General features: G+C 38.7%; 1 protein-coding gene across 2 annotated transcripts in view; it reads right to left on the minus strand.

The window, feature by feature from the left end:
* Positions 1-501: 501 nt before the first annotated feature.
* Positions 502-25099, minus strand: part of LCOR (ligand dependent nuclear receptor corepressor) — a 119319-nt gene continuing 94721 nt past the window's right edge. For both annotated transcript variants that reach the window (XM_069754046.1, XM_069754047.1), the window contains exon 7: positions 502-8141. In XM_069754046.1, coding sequence (XP_069610147.1) covers positions 3836-8141 — 4306 coding nt within the window. In that variant the 3' untranslated portion in view covers positions 502-3835. The remainder of the gene's footprint in view (positions 8142-25099) is intronic.

A 25099-nucleotide genomic window follows, 5' to 3' on the forward strand; every position in this document is an offset into this window, starting at 1 on the left:
TTTTTTCCTCTATACCCTGAGCTTCTTTTAAACACTGAATTGAAGTCACATATCCCAGAGTCGCTGCTCAGCCGTTTTGTCAGGACTGATGAAACTTGAAAATGACAACTCCCAATCTTCTCTTGCACTTAGAGCTAGTTTGTGCTGTTTTGTGAAGCAAGTTGAATCCAACTTTAAAATAGCTTCTGTGTCTGGACAATTTGTAACATGGAAGTGTCTTTATTTTTTATACAATAGATCAGCGAGTTTTAGAAAAAAGATCACTGAGACCATAGATACTGATGGCTGCGCTACTCAAGTAGCCCAAGTATTGTCAAACATTCTTTGCTAACAGAGTGCCAATTACCAACTATTAAAAGGAGTCCTCTTCATAAAAGGTTTCTTCACCTAAAAAAGGAAACCTAAAAGCAGATTTCCTAGTAGCAGCCAAAAGCCAATTTAACCACATATTTAGGAGTAGCAATCATTGGTACTTTGAGTTATACAAAGAGCAAACAAAACCATAGTATGTGGATTTTATTACAAGCTCAAAATGTGTATCTGCAAATGAAAAACATTTTAACAAACAAAAATTCCTTTAGCAATGCATTTTCAGAAAGAGGTCAAGTCAACTTGGTGTTGAAAAAAAATCTTTATAGTAAATCAAAGCAAGGAAAAGCTTCAACAAATATATCAATTGATTTATATATAAATACAGAGTACACCAGACTTAATTTACTTCTACTACAACATATTTTAAATACCCCGAATCAGAAGTCGATAAAACCTTAACATATTTTCACAGTATCTGTACAGTCGTGTTAAAAAACATCTAAAACCCACGCCTACTAAAATGACACTGCAATACAAAAATATTTTAACAGCTCAATATCCCTGAACCTTTTCTTAGAGATGGCTCTGTACATAGCATGTTTTCCATTAACATAACAGATAAAAACACACAAGTTGACGATGTGCAATCGAAGGCATGTACTGCCATAATCAATACAGAACACATTATTGTCATACTATACAGAATTGGTTGTGAATAAATTAGCACAGTTTTCTACGTGAGCATAGAAGAGTATTTGCACAAAATAGTGTATCTTGCGATACCATTAACCGTTAAACCCTATTGTCAGATAAAACAAACACAGAAAAACCACGCATAAAGACTGAGTAATATGGTGTAGTACATCACTCAAGTACTTCAATCTCATCATGTGGGAATCAAGTACTATGGTGAATCATGAAAAGCAACGGCGAATATATAGAAAATCAAGGAAATCGTGAGAATATAGCTGGTAAACTGGATGTGTCCTTGTCTTTTATCTAAGGGCCATTAACACTGCCCGACCAGCAGCACTAAACGACCACTAAACAGTAAATCTTTTCCTATTAGCGGTCACTTAGAGGTTGTCCACTACTTTTACATTCATGGCCTATCCTTAGGATAGGTCAAAAATGTATGTTTGGCAGGGGTCCTACACCCCAGCCGATCAGCTGTTATCAGTCGGCCGAGGCTTGGTACTGCACAACCACCTGCTATTCAAATCAATAGAGGACGGATGTGTAGTACACTGCCAGCTTTGCAAGCGAGTAGTTCCGGCTGGCGGCCATCAACACCAATAACAGCTGTTTGGCAGGGGTGCTGGTTGTTGGACACAGGCCAATAAGACTGATGACCTACTTTGAAGATAAACCATCAATGTAAAAGTAGTGGAAACCTCTTGAACACCACAGTAACAGCACGTAGTCATCTGTACTAGATCATTCAGTGCACACAGGTTGTGATAGTTCTTGGCAGCACGATTAATTTTATTATGCTCCGGGTGATTGGCAGCATGTTTACACATAAATGTTAGTGTAAATGCAAAGTTTCTGTAAAGTAAAAAGATCTAATAAAAGTTTCTTTAATACATTTAACCTAAACCATTCATTCACCCTTTACATGCTAGCATTTCAGTGTAATATACAATTAATTACTGCACGGGTTTATCTACACTGTTTATCCTATATTGACCAGAAGGACAAACTAAAGAATTAATGCTTAAAGAAATTCAATGTAAGATGTGTTAGAAAACACTACCGAGGTAAGTTAACACAGAATTTTGCATTGAGATAATGGATTTGAAGTGTGCAATTGTCTAAGAGAGTCAACATTTTGTGTTGTGTTCCTTTTACAATTCTCATCTCTTTTGCTAATGGAACTGTAGTAACAAAAAGGAGAGACACTTGGCAGCACTTTATTAAATGGCTACACAGCGCTTTCTGGAGCCAAAAGTATTGCAATGATTATAAACTGCTCCCCTACAAAAAAATGATAAAACATTTAGCAGTTTAAGTGCTGCAAAAGCATTACCAGATACATAGCTGCAGTCTATAAAAAAATAAATCATAAAACCTCTAGTTTTCAAAACGGGCAAAATTGCCTGATGTTCTCAAGCAGAACTAAGCCACTTCGAGACATTTTGTAAAAATGTGGCAGAATATAAAATGTTAGAACTGCCTAAGACTAGCAGGTTACGAATGGATGAAGAACAGAGCATAGTTTTAAGAGTCAATACAACTGTTTCTGAATGTTACATTTTCTTTATGGCTTCATTTTATCAAAAGGGCGTGGGCACGCCTGACCACTGTTTGTCTAAGGAGCGTAAAAAAGTAAGGCTCTCCAAACAAAAATAAAGTTTTAAAACGCCAGTGCAAACAGTCTGCAGTTCACCATGCGCTAAGTGTCACTTTAGTTTATAGTATTGCATGTGCCTTACCTGCAGTCAAGATTTGCCAGGCATAGTAAATCCACAATAAGAAAACAATTTTTCTTTACAAAAACATTTCAGTAGAGTCTGTTGGATTTACCAACTACAGCCTTTTTTTACCCATAATAAAAAAGCCATTACTGTACTTAATGTTTACAAAGTCATTAAAAAAAAACGGTATTATAAAATCCACGTTTCCTGATAAGCTGCTGGATGCTAAAATGTGTGCTCAAAGGGTCTATACCTTTTTTTTTTCAAAATTAATGCTGACAGATTTTCAGTTATAAGTTCATAAATGTGCAAATTCAATTAAATTCAAGTGAGTGCAAGTCAAGTGTAATATAAATAGAATACTAGCGACTTAAAACATACGATCAGAATTATTGACCTGACAAACCTGTTTCAAAAAAGACATCTGTATTTTAAAGAAAACCTATTGGAAAACGTAAATGTACTAAACAACTAAATGAAGCATACAAACAGCCACTAGAATTATTTCACATGTGAAATAACGTTGAGTAAAGGGAGCCGATACCTTTGCTATACTTTCCTATCCCAAATATGTTTCTTTATCCAATGATTAAGCCATAAAAAAAGTTGTCTCCATTTTCATTGATTTTTGGTTACCGTAATTTAGAAGAAAAAAAAATGGATGCACATTTACTCTTTAATCAGCCGAACATATCAAGTTATTGCAGTTTTTTTTTATGTACAAACGGGAAAAAAAAACCACTAAAAAGCAAACATTGTGTGCCTGATTTTTTTTTTTTTTTAAACCGGTACAAGTGCTTGTGCGTCAAGTATAATATGCAAGGCTCATCATGTGGAAGGGCTTTTAAAATAATAAAGATAAATAAGGCACTGTACTTTTAACATTCAAGGTTAAAAAGAATAAAAACCCAAAATAGAAAAATAAGTTACATCTTGAGCACCAGAGGGAAAGAAACTAAAAGCTAACTTCCTTACAATCCAAGCCTCACAATGCCTACATAATCTGGAAGATTTTAAGGGGTTGCTACAGCTTATATAAAAAGTTTCCAATTAATGCAAAAAAAATAATTAAATGTACAAATGGTACACAGTTAAATTCTAGTTTGTCATTTTAATTCAAGTGATCGTCTTTTGTGAGTGGAAGGCTCCAGCTGTGACCTTTGTTTGCGCTGCCTCACCTGGGGTGCTACACTTCTTTTGTTTTTTGCAGACACAGTGCATAATTTACGTATTTTTATCCTATGTGAAGATGACAAACTAGTGATTTTAGTGGAATTTGAAAAATTTGGGGAAACTTGTCTTAGCTTAGCTGATCTTGTCATACGCCTTTGAACAAATTGTGATTTAAGGGATTGTTTTCGCATTGGAGTTTTTGCTTTTCCATTCCTTAAACTTTTCTTAAAGACACCAGCCCTTCCCACTTGTTTCTTTGGAGCCCGTGAATTGGAAGTAATGTCAGTTTTACTTATTTTACTGACTTTTATTTTTGGAGATACATTTTTGTTGCCATGAAGTCTGTTTTTAAGAAGTCCCTGCTTTGCTTCAATTTTTCTTTTTTTATTCGGCTGTGGAATAGATTCGATCAAGGAGTCATTTTTGGAATGCCTTCTATTTTTTTGATTTTTCAGTTTCTTGGAGCTTGGAACATTTTGCAGGCTCGATTCTGAAGTGGATCTCTCTTTTCTGTTTTCCGCATTACCCACCTTTTTTGTATTTATCACACACAAATTGCTTTTATTCATTGTACAAGACTTATTTTTTAAATTTTCCTTCAATTTGTTGCATTTTGGTATAAGATCAACAGGACCTGTCTTTTTAGCTTCATCATGTTCTTGCTTTTGACCATTAGGTCCTTTTACAGTATCTTTAGAAACCTGATCAAGTGGTATACTGCTGTCCGCAATCAATTTATTCAATGAATTCTTAGTTTTAGGGTCATTACGTGCTGGACAAACTGTAGCAAATTTCTTCAGATGTTTTTTTAAGCGTTGAGCTTGCAAAATGTGAGGATACAAACTTTGGGTTGGATACTTCGGTGATGGAATCATTGGCAGCTGATGTTCCTCAGGAAGACGAGTGTTTAATTTCTTCACAATCACTAAAGACTTGGTTTCTGTGGTTTCCATAAACCACCCACAAATATCTGATAATTGAAAAGAATTCATAAACAACCTTTGCATTGGAGAACATTTCTGTGCATCTTGAATACTCTTGGGTCTACGAACCCTTTTCTTTGTTTTCCAAATCTCTTTTAATTTGTCAGATTTATTTTTGGACTTTACCACATTCGCCATTTCTCTTTCCAGTGGTATCCAGTTTTTGTGGACAGTTGTGTACTTCTCGTTAAAACTAGAAATACGCTCCTGATTTTCTTCTTCGGAACACCAGTCTAAAAATTTGGGTCTATTTATTTGGTTATTACTGTCATCTATTTTTTTATTGTCTGTGGACAAGTCCTTTAGTTCACCAGATTTGCAGTACATGATTTTATCTTTTACAGTAGCATGCTTACTGCTACTCTTGGGTTTAGAGCTGGAATTTGAGTTTTCCATCATTTCTTTTTTACAATTCTTAAATTTCAACTGACAAGTAGGTCTCAAGCTTGTTGCATTGGACTTGCATTCTGTCTTCACAATTTTCAGACAATTGTGATTTTTTTCTCTGGCAAAATACACCATCCGCTTACCAGAACCGGTTTTAAAACATATCTCGAAGTTTTCAGATATCTTAAAGGGGGACAAACAATTTTTTAAGATCTTTTCATAAAGTAATGGTTTTCCCTCTTGACAATGGCTATTTATAGACATTGCAAAATTTTCATCATTAATGGTCTCATCAACAATGGAAAGATTGGTAGTGGCATGTGATGTATCTTCTGCTCTTAATTCCACAGATCTCTGTGCAGAGTTTGTCTCTTTAGTATAGGATATTACAACTTGAAGGGAAGAAATTTTATGAAAAGTTTGGTCAACAGACGCTTCATGACTCCTAAGACATCTGTCAGTTGGGGCAGGTGTTTTTTTGTGCCTCTTTGTTGATGTGAGATGCCGATTTGTTTTTTTGCTGTATACTAAAGAATTGTCAATTTTGCCCTGACTATCATCCTCCAGCTTGCTTTCCTGATTAATGACTTCGATTTTCAAGGGCTTCTTAAAAGTATAATTTTTGTTAAATTCAGTTGAAGATACAGTATCACAGTGATTAAGATCTTCCTTTGAACCATTTGCTTCTAGTTTCACAGTAATATTTCCATCAATTGTTGCACATCTATTTAAAGAATTATGAACATGTTCATTAGGCCGTAACTCATCGTTTGTAGGGCACTCCAATTCATCAAGTAAAGGCTGTCCACTAACTATATTCTCTGGCACTATTTCAGTTATCTTCATTGTCACAGAATCGTTCAGATGAACACTTTGACCATCTCTAATGTTTTCTGATTTTTTTACATTTATGAATTCTACATTTTTTTTGTCTACACCTTGGGTAGCGTGGCCATTCAGGTTGATTATAATATCAGAACCAAGATCATCTTGTAAAGTTTTAGAAATTTGACTTTCAAAATTTTCTTTTGGTACATAATCTGAAGACATCTCTAACTGTTGGTCAGAAGAAAAAGCAGGATCAGTAATAACTTCTGTAGAGTCTTCAGGCAAAATCTTGGCATCATTATCACTGGAAGAACCGACGTTTGAGAGATTATTGTCTGTTCTATTTGGGAATGAAGATGGATGTGTGGTGGAAAGACTAGCATGACTATAATGTAATGTAGAAGAAGCTTCTTCCATTAATGTATTATGTGGAGAACACTCAGGAGGTGTGTTGTCAGAAAGCACATGATTATTTTTTAATGAAACTATTACTTCCATGTCTTCTTGATTACAAGAATTTATGGAATGGGAAACCTCAAAATCTGGATCTGTAGCCAACTTAACTACACTTTTTTCAAGATCATCCACAGATAAAGAATTGGCATCTGTATTTATTACAGAATTCAGTTTCATCTTTGGAATTTCATCAGCATGTTCATTAAACGCCATTTCAGTGTGGTTACTAAAAACATGTATTTTTTCAGGCTCCTTTTGTTTAGGTGAAAACACATCTACCAAAGAATCAGGGACATGCTCTACTGGCTCTTTAGCCATTTTCAGACTTTGATTACAATTTTCTATTTCACTGCTAGAAGAATTAAGTGTAGTCTCAGACATTTCATCATTCTGTGGTTTATGCTCAAAAGTCTCTATTTCTATTATTTTCTCTTCAGCATTTATCAGTGATAAAATATTCGTGGAAGGTAGTGTCTCAATCAAGCCATTATGAATAATTAAAGCTTCAGATGTATGTAATGCAGAGTCTTCTCGGTCCTCACCTTTTGAGCTTCTCACTAATGTGCGAACAGTGGACAATTCACAGCAGTCGCCACTGAACAAATATCCTCGGGTACTTTTTCTTGCAGTTTTCCGAGGACACGCTACAGACTTGTGATTTTCAAAGTGGCATTCAGTCGTAACAGGCTCACTAACGTAAACGACATCACATTGTTTGTCACAATCATTTGTCATCAAGACTCCATTATTCTTACAGTTAATGCCATTTAAGAGTTTATTTTCATGCAACTTGATTTTTTTAATAGATGAAGCAGAATGGCCAGCAAAATCCTGAAAAAGGCTTTCGTAATGGTTTCCAAGCTTTTTTGTTGTTCCCGTATTTGCAGAATTATCCTGCTTTAATTTAAAGTCATAGCAGTCAGAATGTGTTTGCTTAGGAGTAATGTATTGTGTGTTTTCTTTATTTGCAATTTGTTTGAGGTTTGTAGGAAGTTCAGACCCTGGGGAATCATTGAGCATGTTTAATGCAGAGTTACTATTTGAGCGAACGCAGTGTTCTGAGAAAACAGTCTGACCGACGTCAGATATTTTTGCAAAAGCGGTTTCCCTTTTTTCTTCTGCGGTTGAAATACCTGAAGGGCTATATATAATTGTTTGGCCCGTAGCATGAGATGTATTAGCATGATCCTCTTCGTAATCTGAGGAAATGGGCATCTTTGAAAGATAACCAGAACAATGCGACTTTCCACTGTGATAGTTGTCCTCATGTGGATTTGCTGGAGTATTTATAGAAACTTGGCAATTTAAACAAGATTCTGAGTAAGATTTGTTTATCGCAACGAGGGAAAGGTCTGCTTTTCTATCAGAACAGGTATGATGGTAGTTGTCTATATTATCATGACTTTCAATCTTAGAAACCGAGGCATTTCGACTTTGAGATTTCATTATGGATTCTTCAGTGCATAAATTGTTCAACACAAGAATAAACTGCTTTTGGTGATGTAAACACAGCTTGGCCATGAACATTTCCAGTGATAAACTTGAATTGTTAAGGTCTATTGCTTTTTTCTCTGTATCCTGAGTGCTGGAAAAATAAAAAAAGAAACAACATTTAGTGAGGCGATTACATATTAAAGCCAACACAATCCTAGCAAATTTTTCCTACTGGCCAAACTGCATTGCGTTAATGCTTTGTAAATGTTTATAAAAACACCATACAAGGATCTAACCTGCAAAATTTCAAGTACATTTAGCAAAATATCCTTCAACATTCCAGGATCAGTAGTAAGATTCCTTAAAATAAAATTTTACAGTACACATGCCTGCACATCATACATAAATATACAAGGCATTTCCAAAAAGAACGAATAGACTAGGCAAATATCAAAAAGCATAATGTATACTTGAAGACTTAGAAGTCAGCTACAGGGATTATTGTTGTAGGATTCAGAAAAATAATTGGATCCATTTAGTAGATACAAAGCAATGCCGTTCTTTAACAGATGGGTTCGTTTACAGATTTTTCTTCCATTGGATTTTTTTTTTTACATACATTTTCAGAATTTTGATTCATGGAAGACAAACACATGGCACACATTTGTATAGTATTAGCAAGCACCATTTTACAATTACATACAGATAGGAACTATATAGAAAAGAAAACAAGTACAAATGCGATTTTACCAGTTTCTAGCCCTTGCTTACGATAGGCTCAACATTCCAATACTCATGAATTACTTTTCTATTGCCAAAATAGTGTTTAAAATGTAAAGTGAAAAATACACAAATTGCTGTGTACAAATACAATGTTCTTGATAGTCTGGCAATTAAGCCACCCACCACTTTGGTATCCTGACTCACACTGACTTTTCCAAGACTAGTTAGCAGATAGTCTTCCGAGAACGCATAGGATTCATCAAATTCGATTGAGGACTATAAAAGACACCGACACTAAATACATGCCATGAGTCATCTTGCATCCAGAAAATAATTACACATTTACAGCAAACACCGTACAATATTATAATAAAGACAAAACAACTTCAGAATTCAGCTAGGCTGTTACCCCAACTTGTCAATTTTATTAAGTAACACATTTGAAACAAACTGCACTATGGGCTTCAATGACGGAAGAGTAATACTGTGTTAAGATGCCTTTAAAAAGTTTTAAAATTATTAAACAAAGACAAAACAGTTTTGAGTGTTTGTCCTAAATCATCATGGCTGCCCTTTCTTTTGCATATGGTATTAGAAAATGGTACAGTTGAAGAAAGACAGCAAATCCACAATAATACATTATGTAATTCCAGGACAAAATTTGGTTCGTCAGTGAAAACTATATATGCTGGTATCCAAATTTAAAGAACTCCCAGTAACATTTTCTTTAATTATGTGTGCATGTGCCAGTATTGTAATGTGTGTTACTACACTCTTACCGCTGTCTAGCACCGTTCTTCTACTCGTCTCAGTGACATCATCGCAAATGAGACCTGCCGACTCACACAGTCACAGAAGTCACTGTGATAATTAAATTCTATGGAGCTTCATTCTGACGCTCCATAGGCTTACACTGTCAAAGTCCCTTTCGGATCACCTGGGGTTCTGCGTGACCTGGAGGAGTCTGCAGAGAGGTAACAATTCAGAATAGCAGAAGAATGGCGCTGGACACCAAAAGAGCGGCGGTAGGGGAGGACGTTAACACTACATTGCATCCACATACACACATTAACAACATTAAAAATGTTAGGGAGTGCTTTTCAAAAAAATTTAAAAAAAAAACAAACAAAAAAGGTTAACGCATAGGACGTAGCAGTAAATCTTTGTTAAGTCTCTATTAGAATGTGAAGCATCACAAGCTCATCTTTACACAGACCCTTAACAGAGACAAAGGATACCTATTGTTTTATTTGACATGTGGTTCTTTCCAAGAAGGACTTTTGCAAAGAAAACTTAAAAATCCAATATAATGCCAAGAAGAATGGAGGAGCTCCTCAGGTATGTGAAAAAGTTATGAATTTCTTTACAGGTAGTGATGACCCCAAACACTTTAAAAATTGAGGTTCCCAGTTACCACAATCTTGTGAATTCTTTTTAGACATTGTTCAGCGTGCGAAATGTACAACCCCTGGCATTTTAACATATAATCTACTGAAAAACGGGAAATAAACATTCCAAATGTGGTGACATTGCAAGATAGAGAAAAAAAATGCAATTCCGCTATGTTTTTTTGTCTTGCCTTTATAAATGTAGATTCTTCAGTAAATAATGACTCAGAATAATAATTCTACAGGTTAAATAGTTACAGCGATACCAAACGTCAGTTTTTTCCAATGAGGTGGAGGTGGGTGAACAAAAAAATAAAATAAAAACTTCTGCTCTGTGTTGTCATATTACAAGAGTCAACAGATTTTTATTTTTCTGTCGAGGTAGCTGTTTGATGGCTTGTTTTTTTTTGCACGAGCTGACTTATTGATATCAATTTGGGGTGTGAATTTTAAATATGTTTTTACTGCATTTATTTTAGGGAGGAGGAAAGGCTGACAAAAAAATGCAATATTGCCATTTATTTTTAATCTAGTTATGGAGTTTACTGCTCATGGTAATGTTACATATTTAGAAAGAATACACATTTACAAACGCAGTCATACCCAAAATGTGTAATTTTTTTTCTTTGTTTTTAATGTGGGAAAAGTGTGGGGGAGGGGGAGATTGGGAATGTTATATAAATTTTTGTCAATATATATATATATATAAAAGATAGAGATATAGATAGATAGAGATATAGATAGAGATATAGCTAGATATAGATAGATAGCTAGAGATATATATATATATATTATATATATATATATAGATAGATAGAGATAGATATATAGAGTTTATTTCTTTTAAACTTTTTTCTTTTACTCATTTTTTTAGTCCCCATGGGGAATTTGAACATGTCAGACTTGTCACACATATTAGACTGCAATACCACGGCACTGCAGTGTATAGTGAAAGATCGCTGCCTACTTTGAAGCTCAGCACGTAGCTGCGCTTCAGAGAATAACATTGACCAATATTGGTTCGACAGGGGCCTACAGCAGACCCCATCCGGCTGTCATGGTAGCCCATCGGTGCCCCACGTTTTGTCAGAGGGTACCGATGGAAGCTGGTACGCATGAGCAAGTGGCATGCGTTTCTTTTAAACGCCACTGTCTAAGATTGAAAGCGGCACTTATATTGTTAAAAGCTGCGGTCAGATGCAACAGATGTTGGCTATGTAATATAGCGGGTATTTGCCGCAAAGTGGAGAAAGTTCAGCTCCAGAGCTCCCACCATATGCGAATAACCCTTTATCACATACTTGATTGTGGGGGTGAAGAGATATTTAAAATGTCAAGATCTGATAATTCTGGTTTTGCCAGTTTGTAACATTCACTGTAACCACTGATCTCTGGCAGACAAATATGCAAGTACTGAAATTAACTAAAATCATGCTGAAAGAGAGCAAAGTGATTGCAAGCAAGATTGCTTTATTAGCCAACAACCTGTAGAGTACATCTAAGGCAGCCCGATTCACTGGGTGAATTCACTCCAAATATACCATGGTTATTTTTTATGTTGGAAAAAGCAGTGGAATTTATAGTGTTACTTTTTCCTTCCTTTCAAAAGTAAAAGCTTCGACGGCTTCTAGCATGCGCTTGACCCTCCTACTGCATGGTTTTAAAAGCTTTGCACCTTTACAATCAATAGCTCTCTGATGTTTGTTCAATGTTGTATCTTCTATAGTTATAAATATATGGTCGGGTCATGACAAGGAACAGTATATAAAAGGAAAGAATGATATATAGTCAGATCTGCCCATTAGGTAAACACATTGTTATTCTGCTCAATCTACAGATATGTTCACATTGTGGATATGTTCTGCAATGAACATTCTGTTAAGGAAGGAGGATTATATCACCTGACCAAAAATGGTACTTTTATAGCATTGTATTTAGTCTAAAATATATTTTTATGAGCATACACTACCTGCCTGACGTACCCAGCAGAGCCAGGTATCCTTTGTCTATTCATTTAATACATGGTGGTTCCTGCACCCAACTTATCCTGGGACAAAATGCAGATGATCTATTCTATATTCAGCTTTACATTAAATAATTTTGCCTGGATGTTGCACATACTTTTACAGCAAGGATATCTCCTGTGAACCTTCACCAGCCCCACTTTAAGAATAATAATAAGAATAATTTTTATTTATATAGCGCCAACATATTCCGCAGCGCTTTACAAATTATAGAGGGGACTTGTACATACAATAGACATTACAGCATAACAGAAATACAGTTCACAATACATACCAGGAGGAGTGAGGGCCCTGCTCGCAAGCTTACAAACTATGGGGAAAAGGGGAGACACGAGAGGTGGATGGTAACAATTGCTTTAGTTATTCGGACCAGCTATAGTGTAAGGCTCAGGTGTTCATGTAAAGCTGCATGAACCAGTTAACTGCCTAAGTATGTAGCAGTACAGACACAGAGGGCTAATACTGCATAAAGTGTATGAGAACATGATGCGAGGAACCTTTTTTTTTTTATTATAAATAGGCCACACAGGGATCGTTAGGTTAATGCATTGAGGCGGTAGGCCAGTCTGAACAAATGAGTTTTTAGGGCACGCTTAAAACTGTGGGGATTGGGGATTAATCGTATTAACCTAGGTAGTGCATTCCAAAGAATCGGCGCAGCACGTGTAAAGTCTTGGAGACGGGAGTGGGAGGTTCTGATTATTGAGGATGCTAACCTGAGGTCATTAGCGGAGCGGAGGGCATGGGTAGGGTGGTAGACTGATACCAGGGAGGAGATGTAGGGTGGTGCTGAGCCATGGAGTGCTTTGTGGATGAGGGTAGTAGTTTTGTACTGGATTCTGGAGTGGATGGGTAGCCAGTGTAATGACTGGCACAGGGTAGAGGCATCGGTGTAACAGTTGGTGAGTAGAGTAGAATATAAACTACTGCGAGATTTTGGGTTCATAAGTTGAATTTCTTAACATTTGGCACACATGACAATCTCCCATATAAACATATATAGGCAGTCCTGGGGTTACAAGTTTGTTCTTAAACCAAATTTGTATGCAAGTTAGAACAGGGATTGCAAAAAAAAAAAAAAAAAAAACGTTCACACAAATACTGACCTCTGAAGCTGCCCCACTTCCCACAGCCTTGTCTTCACTGTGGGCCGGGATTTCTTACTGTGCCCAGGCGTCGGAAGTTACTGTGCGTTATAAAGTTGCTGCACGTTATAAAGTTGCTGCACGTCTTAACGTCACAATCTTGTGACATGTAGTGACCTCTGAGACCTGGATGCAGCCAGAAGTACTGGCCTATGGTAAAGAGACCAGAGATGTGGTGCCAAAGGAGACCCGACAGTGGGCAGCCGTTGTTTTTTGGCATTCGGAGGTGTACGATTAGCCATCTTACGTTCACAACTGCTTGCACCAAACGATAAGAGTATTTTGAAAAGTCCTTCTGTACCAACACGCCAAGTCAACTACCCATTTCTGTAAAGCAGAACTAATTTGTCAGGAATATCCCTTGTAATGACCTCTCATACATTTATGGTATATGTGTGAATGTAAAGCAGATGCGGAACCCCTCTGACGCCAACTAAGAGGTGCTCAGAATCCCCATTCATTTGTATGAGAATTCCAACCAACTCCAAGCAGCATACGAGGAGGCCCCACTATTTGGATGTGGGTCCAACCAATGCCATCATCCTATAGTATATACATTTAATTCACATACTGTGGTGATTCCTTAACCCCTTAATCCCATATGACGTACTATCCCGTCCAGGTGACCTGGGACTTAATTCCCATGGACGGGATAGTACGTCATATGCGATCGGCCGCGCTCACGGGGGGAGCGCGGCCGATCGCGGCCGGGTGTCAGCTGCCTATCGCAGCTGACATCCGGCACTATGTGCCAGGAGCGGTCACGGACCGCTCCCGGCACATTAACCCCCGGCACACCGCGATCAAAGATGATCGCGGTGTGCCGGCGGTGCAGGGAAGCATCGCGCAGGGAGAGGGCTCCCTGCGGGCTTCCCTGAGACGATCGGTACACGGTGATGTGCTCACCGTGTACCGAGCGTCTTCTCCCTGCAGTCCCCGGATCCAAAATGGCCGCCGGGCTGCATCCGGGTCCTGCAGGGAGCACTTCCGGGTCAGGATCAGGCTGCAGCTGCAGCTCTAATCCTGCCCGGCTGTATGTCAGATCACCGATCTAACAGAGTGCTGTGCACACTGTCAGATCGGTGATCTGTGATGTCCCCCCCTGGGACAAAGTGAAAAAGTAAAAAAAAAAATTTCCACACTTGTAAAAAAAAATAAAAAAAAAATTCCTAAATAAAGCAGAAAAAAAAAAATATTATTCCCATAAATACATTTCTTTACATAAAAAAAAAACAAAAAAAACAATAAAAGTACACATATTTAGTATCGCCGCGTCCGTAACGACCCGACCTATAAAACTGGCCCACTAGTTAACCCCTTCAGTGAACACCGTAAGAAAAAAAAAAAAAAAACGAGCCAAAAAACAACGCTTTATTATCATAACGCTGAACAAAAAGTGGAATAACACGCGATCAAAAAGACGGATATAAATAACCATGGTACCTCTGAAAACGTCATCTTGTCCCGCAAAAAACGAGCCGCCATATAGCATCATAACCAAAAAAATAAAAAAGTTATAGTCCTGAGAATAAAGCGATGCCAAAATAATTATTTTTTCTATAAAATAGCTTTTATCGTATAAAAGCGCCAAAACATAAAAAAAATGATATAAATGAGGTATCGCTGTAATCGTACTGACCCGAAGAATAAAACTGCTTCATCAATTTTACCAAACGCGGAACGGTATAAACGCCTCCCCCAAAAGAAATTCATGAATAGCTGGTTTTTGGTCATTCTGCCTCACAAAAAATCGGAATAAAAAGCGATCAAAAACTGTCACATGTCCGAAAATGTAACCGATAAAAACGTCAACTCGTCCCGCAAAAAACAAGACCTCACATGACTCTGTGGACCAAAATATGGAAAAATTATAGGTCTCAAAATGTGGAGACGCAAAAACTTTTTTGCTATAAAAAGCGTCTTTTAGTGTGTGACGGCTGCCAATCATAAAAATCCGATATAAAAAACTCGCTATAAAAGTAAATCAAACCCCCCTTCATCACCCCCTTAGTTAGGCTAGGTTCACATTGCGTTAATGGGTTAACGCTAACGGACAGCGTTGCACGGCGAAAATGTCACAATTAACGCCGTGCAACGGGTCCGTTAGCACAACCATTGACAGCAATGTGATTTTCGGGTGTAGCGCATCGCTAGAGCGTGCCATTTTCGGCTCGCGCTAGCAAGGTGCCGTTCTTTTGTGGCGCGCCTCAGACGCTGCTTGCAGCGTCCGCGGCGCGCCCGAGGTCCGATCCCCGATCTTCCAGAGCGGGGACGTTAACGCGACCACTAAACACGACACCTAAAAAGACATTGCGTTAGCGCAATCCGCTAGTGCTAAACGGATTTCCCTAATGCAATGTGAACCTAGCCTTAGGGAAAAATAATAAAATTAAAAAAAATGTATTTATTTCCATTTTCCCATTAGGGTTAGGGTTAGGGCTAGGGTTAGGGCTAGGGTTAGGGTTTGTATTACATTTACGGTTGGGATTAGGGTTGGGATTAGAATTAGGGGTGTGTCAGGGTTAGGTGTGTGGTTAGGGTTACAGTTGGGATTAGGGTTAGGGGTGCGTTTGGATTAGGGTTTCAGTTATAATTGGGGGTTTCCACTGTTTAGGCACATCAGGGGCTCTCCAAACGCGACATGGCGTCCGATCTCAATTCCAGCCAATTCTGCATTGAAAAAGTAAAACAGTGCTCCTTCACTTCCGAGCTCTCCCGTGCGCCCAAACAGGGGTTTACCCCAACATATGGGGTATCATCGTACTCGAGACAAATTGGACAACAACTTTTTGGGTCCAAGTTCTCTTGTTATCCTTGGGAAAATAAAAATTTGGGGGGCTAAAAATCATTTTTGTGGGAAAAAAAAGGATTTTTTATTTTCACGGCTCTGCGTTGTAAACTGTAGTGAAACACTTGGGGGTTCAAAGTTTTCACAACACATCTAGATAAGTTCCATGGGAGGTCTAGTTTCAATATGGGGTCACTTGTGGGTGGTTTCTACTGTTTGGGTACATCAGGGGCTCTGCAAATGCAACGTGACGCCTGCAGACCAATCCATCTAAGTCTGCATTCCAAATGGCGCTCCTTCCCTTCCGAGCTCTGCCATGCGCCCAAACAGTGGTTCCCCCCCACATACGGGGTATCAGCGTACTCAGGACAAATTGAACAACAACTTTTGGGGTCCAATTTATTCTGTTACCCTTGTAAAAATACAAAGCTGGGGGCTAAAAAATCATTTTTGTGAAAAAAAAAAAGAATTTTTATTTTCACGGCTCTGCGTTATAAACTGTAGTGAAACACTTAGGGGTTCAAAGTTCTCACAACACATCTAGATAAGTTCCTTGGGAGGTCTAGTTTCTAATATGGGGTCACTTGTGGGGGGTTTGTACTGTTTGGGTACATCAGGGGCTCTGCAAATGCAACGTGACTCCTGCAGACCAATCCATCTAAGTCTGCATTCCAAATGGCGCTCCTTCCCTTCCGAGCTCTGCCATGCGCCCAAACAGTGGTTCCCCCCCACATATGGGGTATCAGCGTACTCAGGACAAATTGGACAACAACTTTTGGGGTCCAATTTATTATGTTACCCTTGTGAAAATACAAAACTGGGGGCTAAAAAATAATTTTTGCGAAAAAAAAAAAAAATTATTTTAACGGCTCTGCGTTATAAACTGTAGTGAAACATTTGGGGGTTCAAAGCTCTCAAAACACATCTAGATAAGTTCCTTATGGGGTCTAGTTTCCAAAATGGTGTCACTTGTGGGGGGTTTTAATGTTTAGGCACATCAGGGGCTCTCCAAACCAACATGGCGTCCCAACTTAATTCCAGTCAATTTTGCATTGAAAAGTCAAATGGCGCTCCTTCCCTTCCGAGCTCTGCTATGCACCCAAAAAGTGGTTTACCCCCACATATGGGGTATCGTCGCACTCAGGACAAATTGCACAACAACTTTTGTGGTCTAATTTCTTCTCTTACCCTTGGGAAAATAAAAAATTGGGGGCGAAAAGATCATTTTTGTGAAAAAATAAGATTTTTTATTTTTACGGCTCTGCATTATAAACTTCTGTGAAGCACTTGTTGGGTCAAAGTGCTCACCACACATCTAGATAAGTTCCTTAAGGGGTCTACTTTTCAAAATGGTGTCACTTGTGAGGGGTTCCAATGTTTAGGCACATCAGGGGCTCTCCAAACGCAACATGGCGTCCCATCTCAATTCCAGTCAATTTTGCATTGAAAAGTCAAATGGCGCTCCTTCCCTTCCGAGCTCTGCCATACGCCCAAACAATGGTTTACACCCATATATGGGGTATCAGCGTACTCAGGACAAATTGGCCAACAATTTTTGAGGTCCAATTTCTTCTCTTACTCTTGGGAAAATAAAAAATTGGGGGCGAAAAGATCATTTTTGTGAAAAAATATGATTTTTTATTTTTACGGCTCTGCATTATAAACTTCTGTGAAGCAATTGGTGGGTCAAAGTGGTCACCACACATCTAGATAAGTTCCTTAGGGTGTCTACTTTCCAAAATGGTGTCACTTGTGGGGGGGTTTCAATGTTTAGGCACATCAGTGGCTCTCCAAACGCAACATGGTGTCCCATCTCAATTCCTGTCAATTTTGCATTTAAAAGTCAAATGGCGCTCCTTCCCTTCCGAGCTCTGCCATGCGCCCAAACAGTGGTTTACTCCCACATATGGGCTATCAGCGTACTCAGTACAGATTGTACAACAATGTTTGGCATCCATTTTATCCTGTTACCCTTGGTAAAATAAAACAAATTGGAGCTGAAATAAATTTTGTGTGAAAAAAAGTCAAATATTCATTCTTATTTAAACATTCCAAAAATTCCTGTGAAACCCCTGAAGGGTTAATAAACTTCTTGAATGTGGTTTTGAGCACCTTGAGGGGTGCAGTTTTTAGAATGGTCTCACACTTGGGTATTTTCTATCATATAGACCCCTCAAAATGACATCAAATGAGATGTGGTCCCTAAAAAAAAATGGTGTTGTAAAAATGAGAAATTGCTGGTCAACTTTTAACCCTTATAACTCCCTAACAAAAAAAAATTTTGGTTCCAAAATTGTGCTGATGTAAAGTAGACATGTGGGAAATGTTACTTATTAAGTATTTTGCGTGAGATATCTCTGTGATTTAAGGGCATAAAAATTTAAAGTTGGAAAATTGCGAAACTTTCTAAATTTTCGCCAAATTTCCGTTTTTTTCACAAATAAACGCAAGTTATATCGAATAAATGTTACTACTAAAATGAAGTACAATATGTCACGAGAAAACAATGTCAGAATCGCCAAGATCCGTTGAAGCGTTCCAGAGTTATAACCTCATAAAGGGACAGTGGTCAGAATTGTAAAAATTGGCCCGGTCATTAACGTGCAAACCACCCTCGGGGCTTAAGGGGTTAAGAGTTGGCGATGAGAATATCCATTAAATCTCAAAATATACCTCAGTGTTCAGATGACTATTTTTTTTTCTCCTGACTGATATTCCATTGCATTGACGAGGGTCTGACTGTTGGGAGCAGAAATTTATTGGTACTTATACTCTAAGGCAGGGGTCAGGAACCTTTTTGGCTAAGAGAGCCGTAAACGCCACATATTTTGAAATATAATTCCGCGAGAGCCGTACAATATGTTTAAAGGGCCATTGACAGATCAATCGCTCCAATGTTCACTTAGTACAGCAAGGAATGCTCCTCCCTGCTGTATAAAGCCACAACTGGACTGAAACAATGGTAATTAGCAGTAAAAAATTAAATAAATAACTTACATTGTGAGCTTGCGATGCATGACATCAGTCCAGCAGTCTGGCTTCTTCTTTTTCCTGCGCATGACTGGAAGCTGGCATTCTTCCCACCTGATGTTGAGAGAATGCCAGCTTTGAGGCATTCACAGAAGAAAGAAGCTGGAATGTTGGACATGTCACACAACGCATTGTCAGTTATGTCAATTGTCTATTTTATTATTGTATCCATCCTGCCCCATGTCTCCAATCATGCCCCGTGTCTACATTCTGCCCATGCCTCCAGTCCTGCCCCCAGTGTGTCCAGCATATTACCCCCAGTGTGTCCAGCATATTACCCCCAGTGTGTCCAGCAATCTGCCCCAGTGTGTCCAGCATATTACCACCAGTGTGTCCAGCAATCTGGCCCAGTGTCTCCAGCATTGCCCCAGTGTATCCAGCATTGCCCCAGTGTGTCCAGCAATCATCTGCCCCAGTGTCTCCAGCAATCTGCCCCAGTGTCTCCAGCAATCTGCCCCCAGTGTCTCCAGCAATCTGCCCCCAGTGTCTCCAGCAATCTGCCCCCAGTGTGTCCTCCAGCAATCTGCCCCCAGTGTGTCCTCCAATCTGCCCCACTGTCTCCAGCATTGCCCCCAGTGTGTCCTCCAATCTGCCTCACTGTCTCCAGCATTGCCCCCAGTGTGTCCTCCAATCTGCCCTACTGTCTCCAGCTTTGCCCGCTTAGTGTGTCCTCCAATCTGCCCCAGTGTCTCCAGCATTGCCCCCAGGGTGTCCTCCAATCTGCCCCAGTGTCTCCAGCATTGCCCCCCAGTGTGTCCTCCAGCATTGCCCCCCACTCCCCCAGTGTGTCCACCGATAACTGATCCAAAAAAAAAAAAACAAAAAAAAAAACAAGCAGTCTCCTCACCTGTCCGCGCTCCAGGCGGCGAGCTCCCTGCAGCAGCGCACACTCGCCGGCGACTGACAATGACGTCAGACGCCGGCGACGTGTGCGCTGCGGCCGACATCAGCCGCCAGCCTCCAATTGGCTGGCGGCTGTTGTTGTTAACTATTGATGTGCGGGCGCGCGCCCGCACATCAATAGGAAACCGCCGCAGCGCTGCAAGGGGCCCGGTGAGCAGATGAGAAGGGGCCCGATGCGGCCCCCTCTCTCCGCCCACCGGGTCCGGGGGGCACATAAACGCCGGCGGCGGCGGCCGGCACGGGCCGGCATTCACAAATGATTATCAGAGGGTTAATCTGCGGTAGCCCAGGGCCCCCCCAGACCACTGGGCCCTGGGCTACCGCACATATTGACCCTCTGATAATCCGCCCCTGGAAGTAAGTGACGGAAGTGTGCGGGAGCAGGAGGCGGACATAGTGCGGTGACCAGGGGCGTCTGACTTGCCGGCCCCGGGCCCCCTGTCTGCGAGCCAGATACGGCCATCAAAAGAGCCATATCTGACTCGCGAGCCATAGGTTCCCGACCCCTGCTCTAAGGCCATGTTCACATGTTCAGTATTTTACATTAGTATGTATAAGCCAAAATCATGAGTGAAACAATCAGAGGCAAACGATAATACATGTGCACCACAAGTATTTTTCACCCACTCTTGGCCTTATACAGTTTGTTTTGAATAGCAACTCGCATGCAAAAGAAGAGCTCCAAAATATTTTGCATCTTAGATTTTTGTCTTCCTAGTGATCAGACTCCTAGTGATCAGACCATTATCTACTAGCTAGTTAGATTATTTACCGGTACTTATTTTTGGCTGGAATATCTCTATAAAAAGGTCAACTTAAGGACCATTGCTTTTAGATAAAGGCTCTTGACAATTTTCGGATACATTATATATTGTCAAACTATTGAAAACCATTTAAAGTATCTTTCGCTGGAACAAACCACCTACTCGCAGGATAAAAGATAGGAGATTTATTATCGGAGGTGATGAGACCCTCACTTATACTCGGAATGAAGGGACGTTCAGCATATTTGTAACGACGCATTCCAAGTCTATGTGACTGACAAACACAGTGCTTAGCTAGCCACCTGTCAGTCCTGTAGACTGAATATAGTGGCAGCAAGCATGCTTAACCGCCATTATTTAAAGTTGGGAAAATGGGGCACCATGATTATAGAAGAGCCAGTTCTGGGTCCAGAGGGATCAGACACTTCTCACCTCTTATGAACGAATGTGTTGATCCCCCAAAAAAGAAAAAAACCTTAAGGGCGCAGTCATACAGCCATAGAAATATGACATGGATTGGAAAGCAATACGAGGACTGGCCGGCGGCTCTCCTGATCAGAGTTTTAAAGCTTTAATGTATTTCCATCCAGCTTTCAAGCGCAGTAAATTGCCGACCAGTCTGTGCACTGCATTCCCATCTCGGTCTGATTTATACGGCAGTCAGACTGCACCTTAAGAAATGTTAATATGGACTCTGAAACCGTTAAATAAACCAGTTACCTGAAATAAACACTAACTCAAAGCGTGTTAAAAATACATAAAGAACAGAGGACTTTTTTCACAACAAATTTATTAGAAGAATAGTGGTTTTGAAAAGTCTAGCATCCAGTGAGAACTACCATACACAACATTACAGCTGGGAATGTATTTCTTTTTTTTTTTTGTAGTTTTTAAAATGACATGGTCAAATAATACAATGGAACCATTAAATTTTACACATGCACAACGACAGAATCAGCGTTTTCAACATACAATGCCGAAATAAAAATTAATAAATGAACCACATGGATTTTTCTTTTTCTTAAAAGTACTTATCACATACATTAAAGACATCTTATTTAGTCCAGTCAAAATTAGAACTGCATTTTAAAAAAAAAAATAATAAAATAATTATGTAGTGCAATCAAACAAAAAAAAAGTAATCGTGATCATAAGTGCTCTACTACATAAGACATTGATCATAGCAAGAACGAAAAAAAAAGTTAAAGTCACAGTACAAAAAAAAAATCTGTAAATAAATATAAACTACAGTACAAGAGAAATATTAAATTATACAATTCTGTCAAACTGTAAACAGCATATTGAAATGAGGTCAATAAGTGTGTAGGAGGGGGTTCCTGTTTAAACACAGGTTATCCAATTACCGTAAATCAAATATATAAAAACAATTACAAGAAAAAAGTAGTCATCACGTGGAAAAGATATTCGAGTTTCTTAACAGATGTAGAGTATCAGGCTTTGCTTTTAAAGGGAAACTTGAGGAATAAACATTCGTCAAGCCTTAAAGTGTTTCCTTGGCAAATGAGTAAATGGTCAGAATAGGTTAACTCAATTTAAATGGCTTCTCATTTGCACTATCCAAAAGAAACTAGACAAAGATTTAAGCTCCTTGTTGACTTATGCTTACAACATCTTCAGACATACTGTCTTTTTTTATTTTTATTTAAAAAACAGGAACCCCCGTGCTATCTGTTCAGTAGTCACTGAATATACAGAATGCCACTATACGTGTCTGAGGCACTGTGTGCTGAGGAGTTAATATGCAGCTTTTATAAACCGTTTGGCTGAGTTATACCTGGATACCTGAAGTGAGTTTTTTTTTTTTTTTAACTTGACATTCATCAAGGATGTGCTACAAGCACGTCAAAAGAAAGAAACAAAAATAAAATACAAATCACTGCTAAAATTTAAGTAGAGAGTACAAGTACCTGAATCAAGTGAGTAGTGAGTAGAGTGTCCCTGAGGGTTTTAAGCAGTGTGTACATATGTTGAATTCCTAAGTTTAACATTTTAGCCTGAAAGCAACAGCAGAAAAAAAAGCAATCCCAGTAATCCCATCAAGCTGAGGCTACAATTTATGCAAAAAACCATTATGTTTATTTTGTACAAGATTTTTTTTTTTCTTTTTTTTTTCATTTTTTTTTTTACTTCCTTTCAGCAGTCAACTGCAGTACAAATACTTCCCACCTGTAATCTCAACACCTGGGAGTCAGATAAAACATTTACTTTAGAAATTATATAAACATTTATTTCCTGAAAAATTATCAGTTTACAATCAAATGCATTCATGGGCTAGAAATAGTTCTGCAACGGCATTTCTGTATGCTGGTAGAATAATTAATTACACTAGTCTAGTCATTATAAAAAAGGGAAAAAAAAGGCAAAACAAAAAAACAAAGTGCGGGAATTTCAACATTTCATGTGCATTAAATATCATTTTTTTGTTCCACAAAAAAATAAAACCAAAACAAGAAAATAAAAATTGAAAGTGGAAATTAAGAATTTTAACCGCATGTTAATGCGTATAAAGTACTGGATTTATCAAGAGATATTCACTGTAATATGGCATAAAAAAGGGCTGTGCCACTAAGGACAGAATCAATATATTACGCTAGATACTTTTATCCTATTTAATTACATATAAAGCTTTAAGGGGTATTCACAGCTCCAAGATCCTATCCCAATATGTAGTAGGAATAATAATAATATATTAGCATTTGCCTCCAATTACTACTGTAGTACAGTTCCTTGTGATTTAGCTATATCGCTTACCCCATGTGCAGGGCAATGCAGTAACTAAGGTATCCATGGTTATGACCACTAACAACTAACTTTCACTATGTGAGGGGTAGTAACTATGGATACCTAAGCGACTGCAATGCCCTGCACATGGTGTAAGCAACATAGCTAAATCAGAAGAACTATACTACATTTCTAATTGGAAGTATTTGTGCATATTATTAATACATCACTACATATTGGGATAGGATCTTGGAAATGGAAACACCCCGTTAACGTATGCATCTAACATATGGAAGTGTTACGACGTACGGGCTAAGTCCACATGTGGCCATCGTTGGGTGCATATGCTCAGAAGGTATGCGCCGATATAACCCCTGGCAAAAAAAATTATGGACTCACCGGCCTTGGAGGATGTTCATTCAGTTGCTTAATTTTGTAGAAAAAAAAGCAGATCACAGACATGGCACAAAACTAAAGTCATTTCAATTGCCAACTTTCTGGCTTTAAGAAACACTAAAAGAAATGAAGAACAAAAAATGTTGTAGACCATAATGGTTACTTTTTTTTAACCAAGCATACGGGAAAAATTATGGAATCACTCAATTTCTGAGGAAAAATTTATGGAATCACCCTGTAAATTTTCATACTCAAAAACAACACCTGCATCAAATGAAGTCTGCTCGTTAGTCTGCATCTAAAAAGGAGTGATCACACCTTGGAGAGCTGTTGCACCAAGTGGACCAACATGAATCATGGCTCCAACACGAGAGATGTCAATTGAAACAAAGGAGAGGATTATCAAACTCTTAAAAGAGGGTAAATCATCATGCAATGTTGCAAAAGATGTTGGTTGTTCAGTCAGCTGTTTCTAAAATGTGGACCAAATACAAACATGGGAAGGTTGTTAAAGGCAAACATACTGGTAGACCAAGGAAGACATCAAAGCGTCAAGACCGGAAACTTAAAGCAATATGTCTCTAAAACAGGAAATGCACAACAAAACAAATGAGGAACGAATGGGAGGAAACTGGAGTCAACGTCTGTTACCGAACTTTAAGAAACTGCCTAAAGGAAATGGGATTTAGGTACAGAAAAGCTAAACGAAAGCCATCATTAACACCTAATCAGAAGAAAACAAGATTACAATTGGCTAAGAAAAAGCAATCGTGGACTGTGGATGACTGGATGAAAGTTTCAGTGATGAATCGCGAATCTGCATTGGGCAAGGGGATGATGCTGGAACTTTTGCTTGGTTTCGTTCCAATGAGATTTATCAAGATGACTGCCTGAAGAAAATATGCACATTTCCACAGGCATTGATGATATGGGGCTGCAAGTCAGGCAAAGGCACTGGGGAGATGGCTGTCATTACATCTTCAATAAATGCAGAAGTCTATGTTGACATTTTGGACACTTTTCTTATCCCATCATTTGAAAGGATGTTTGGGGAAGATTAAATTTTTCAAGATAATGCATCCTGCCATAGAGCAAAAACTGAAAACATTCCTTGAAAAAGGACACATAAGGTCAATATCATGTCAAGCCAATTGAAAATCTTTGGTGGAAGTTGAAGAAAATGGTCCATTACAAGGCTCCAACCTG

Source organism: Ranitomeya imitator, chromosome 2 (assembly GCF_032444005.1).
Source record: "Ranitomeya imitator isolate aRanImi1 chromosome 2, aRanImi1.pri, whole genome shotgun sequence".
NCBI lineage: Eukaryota > Metazoa > Chordata > Amphibia > Anura > Dendrobatidae > Ranitomeya > Ranitomeya imitator.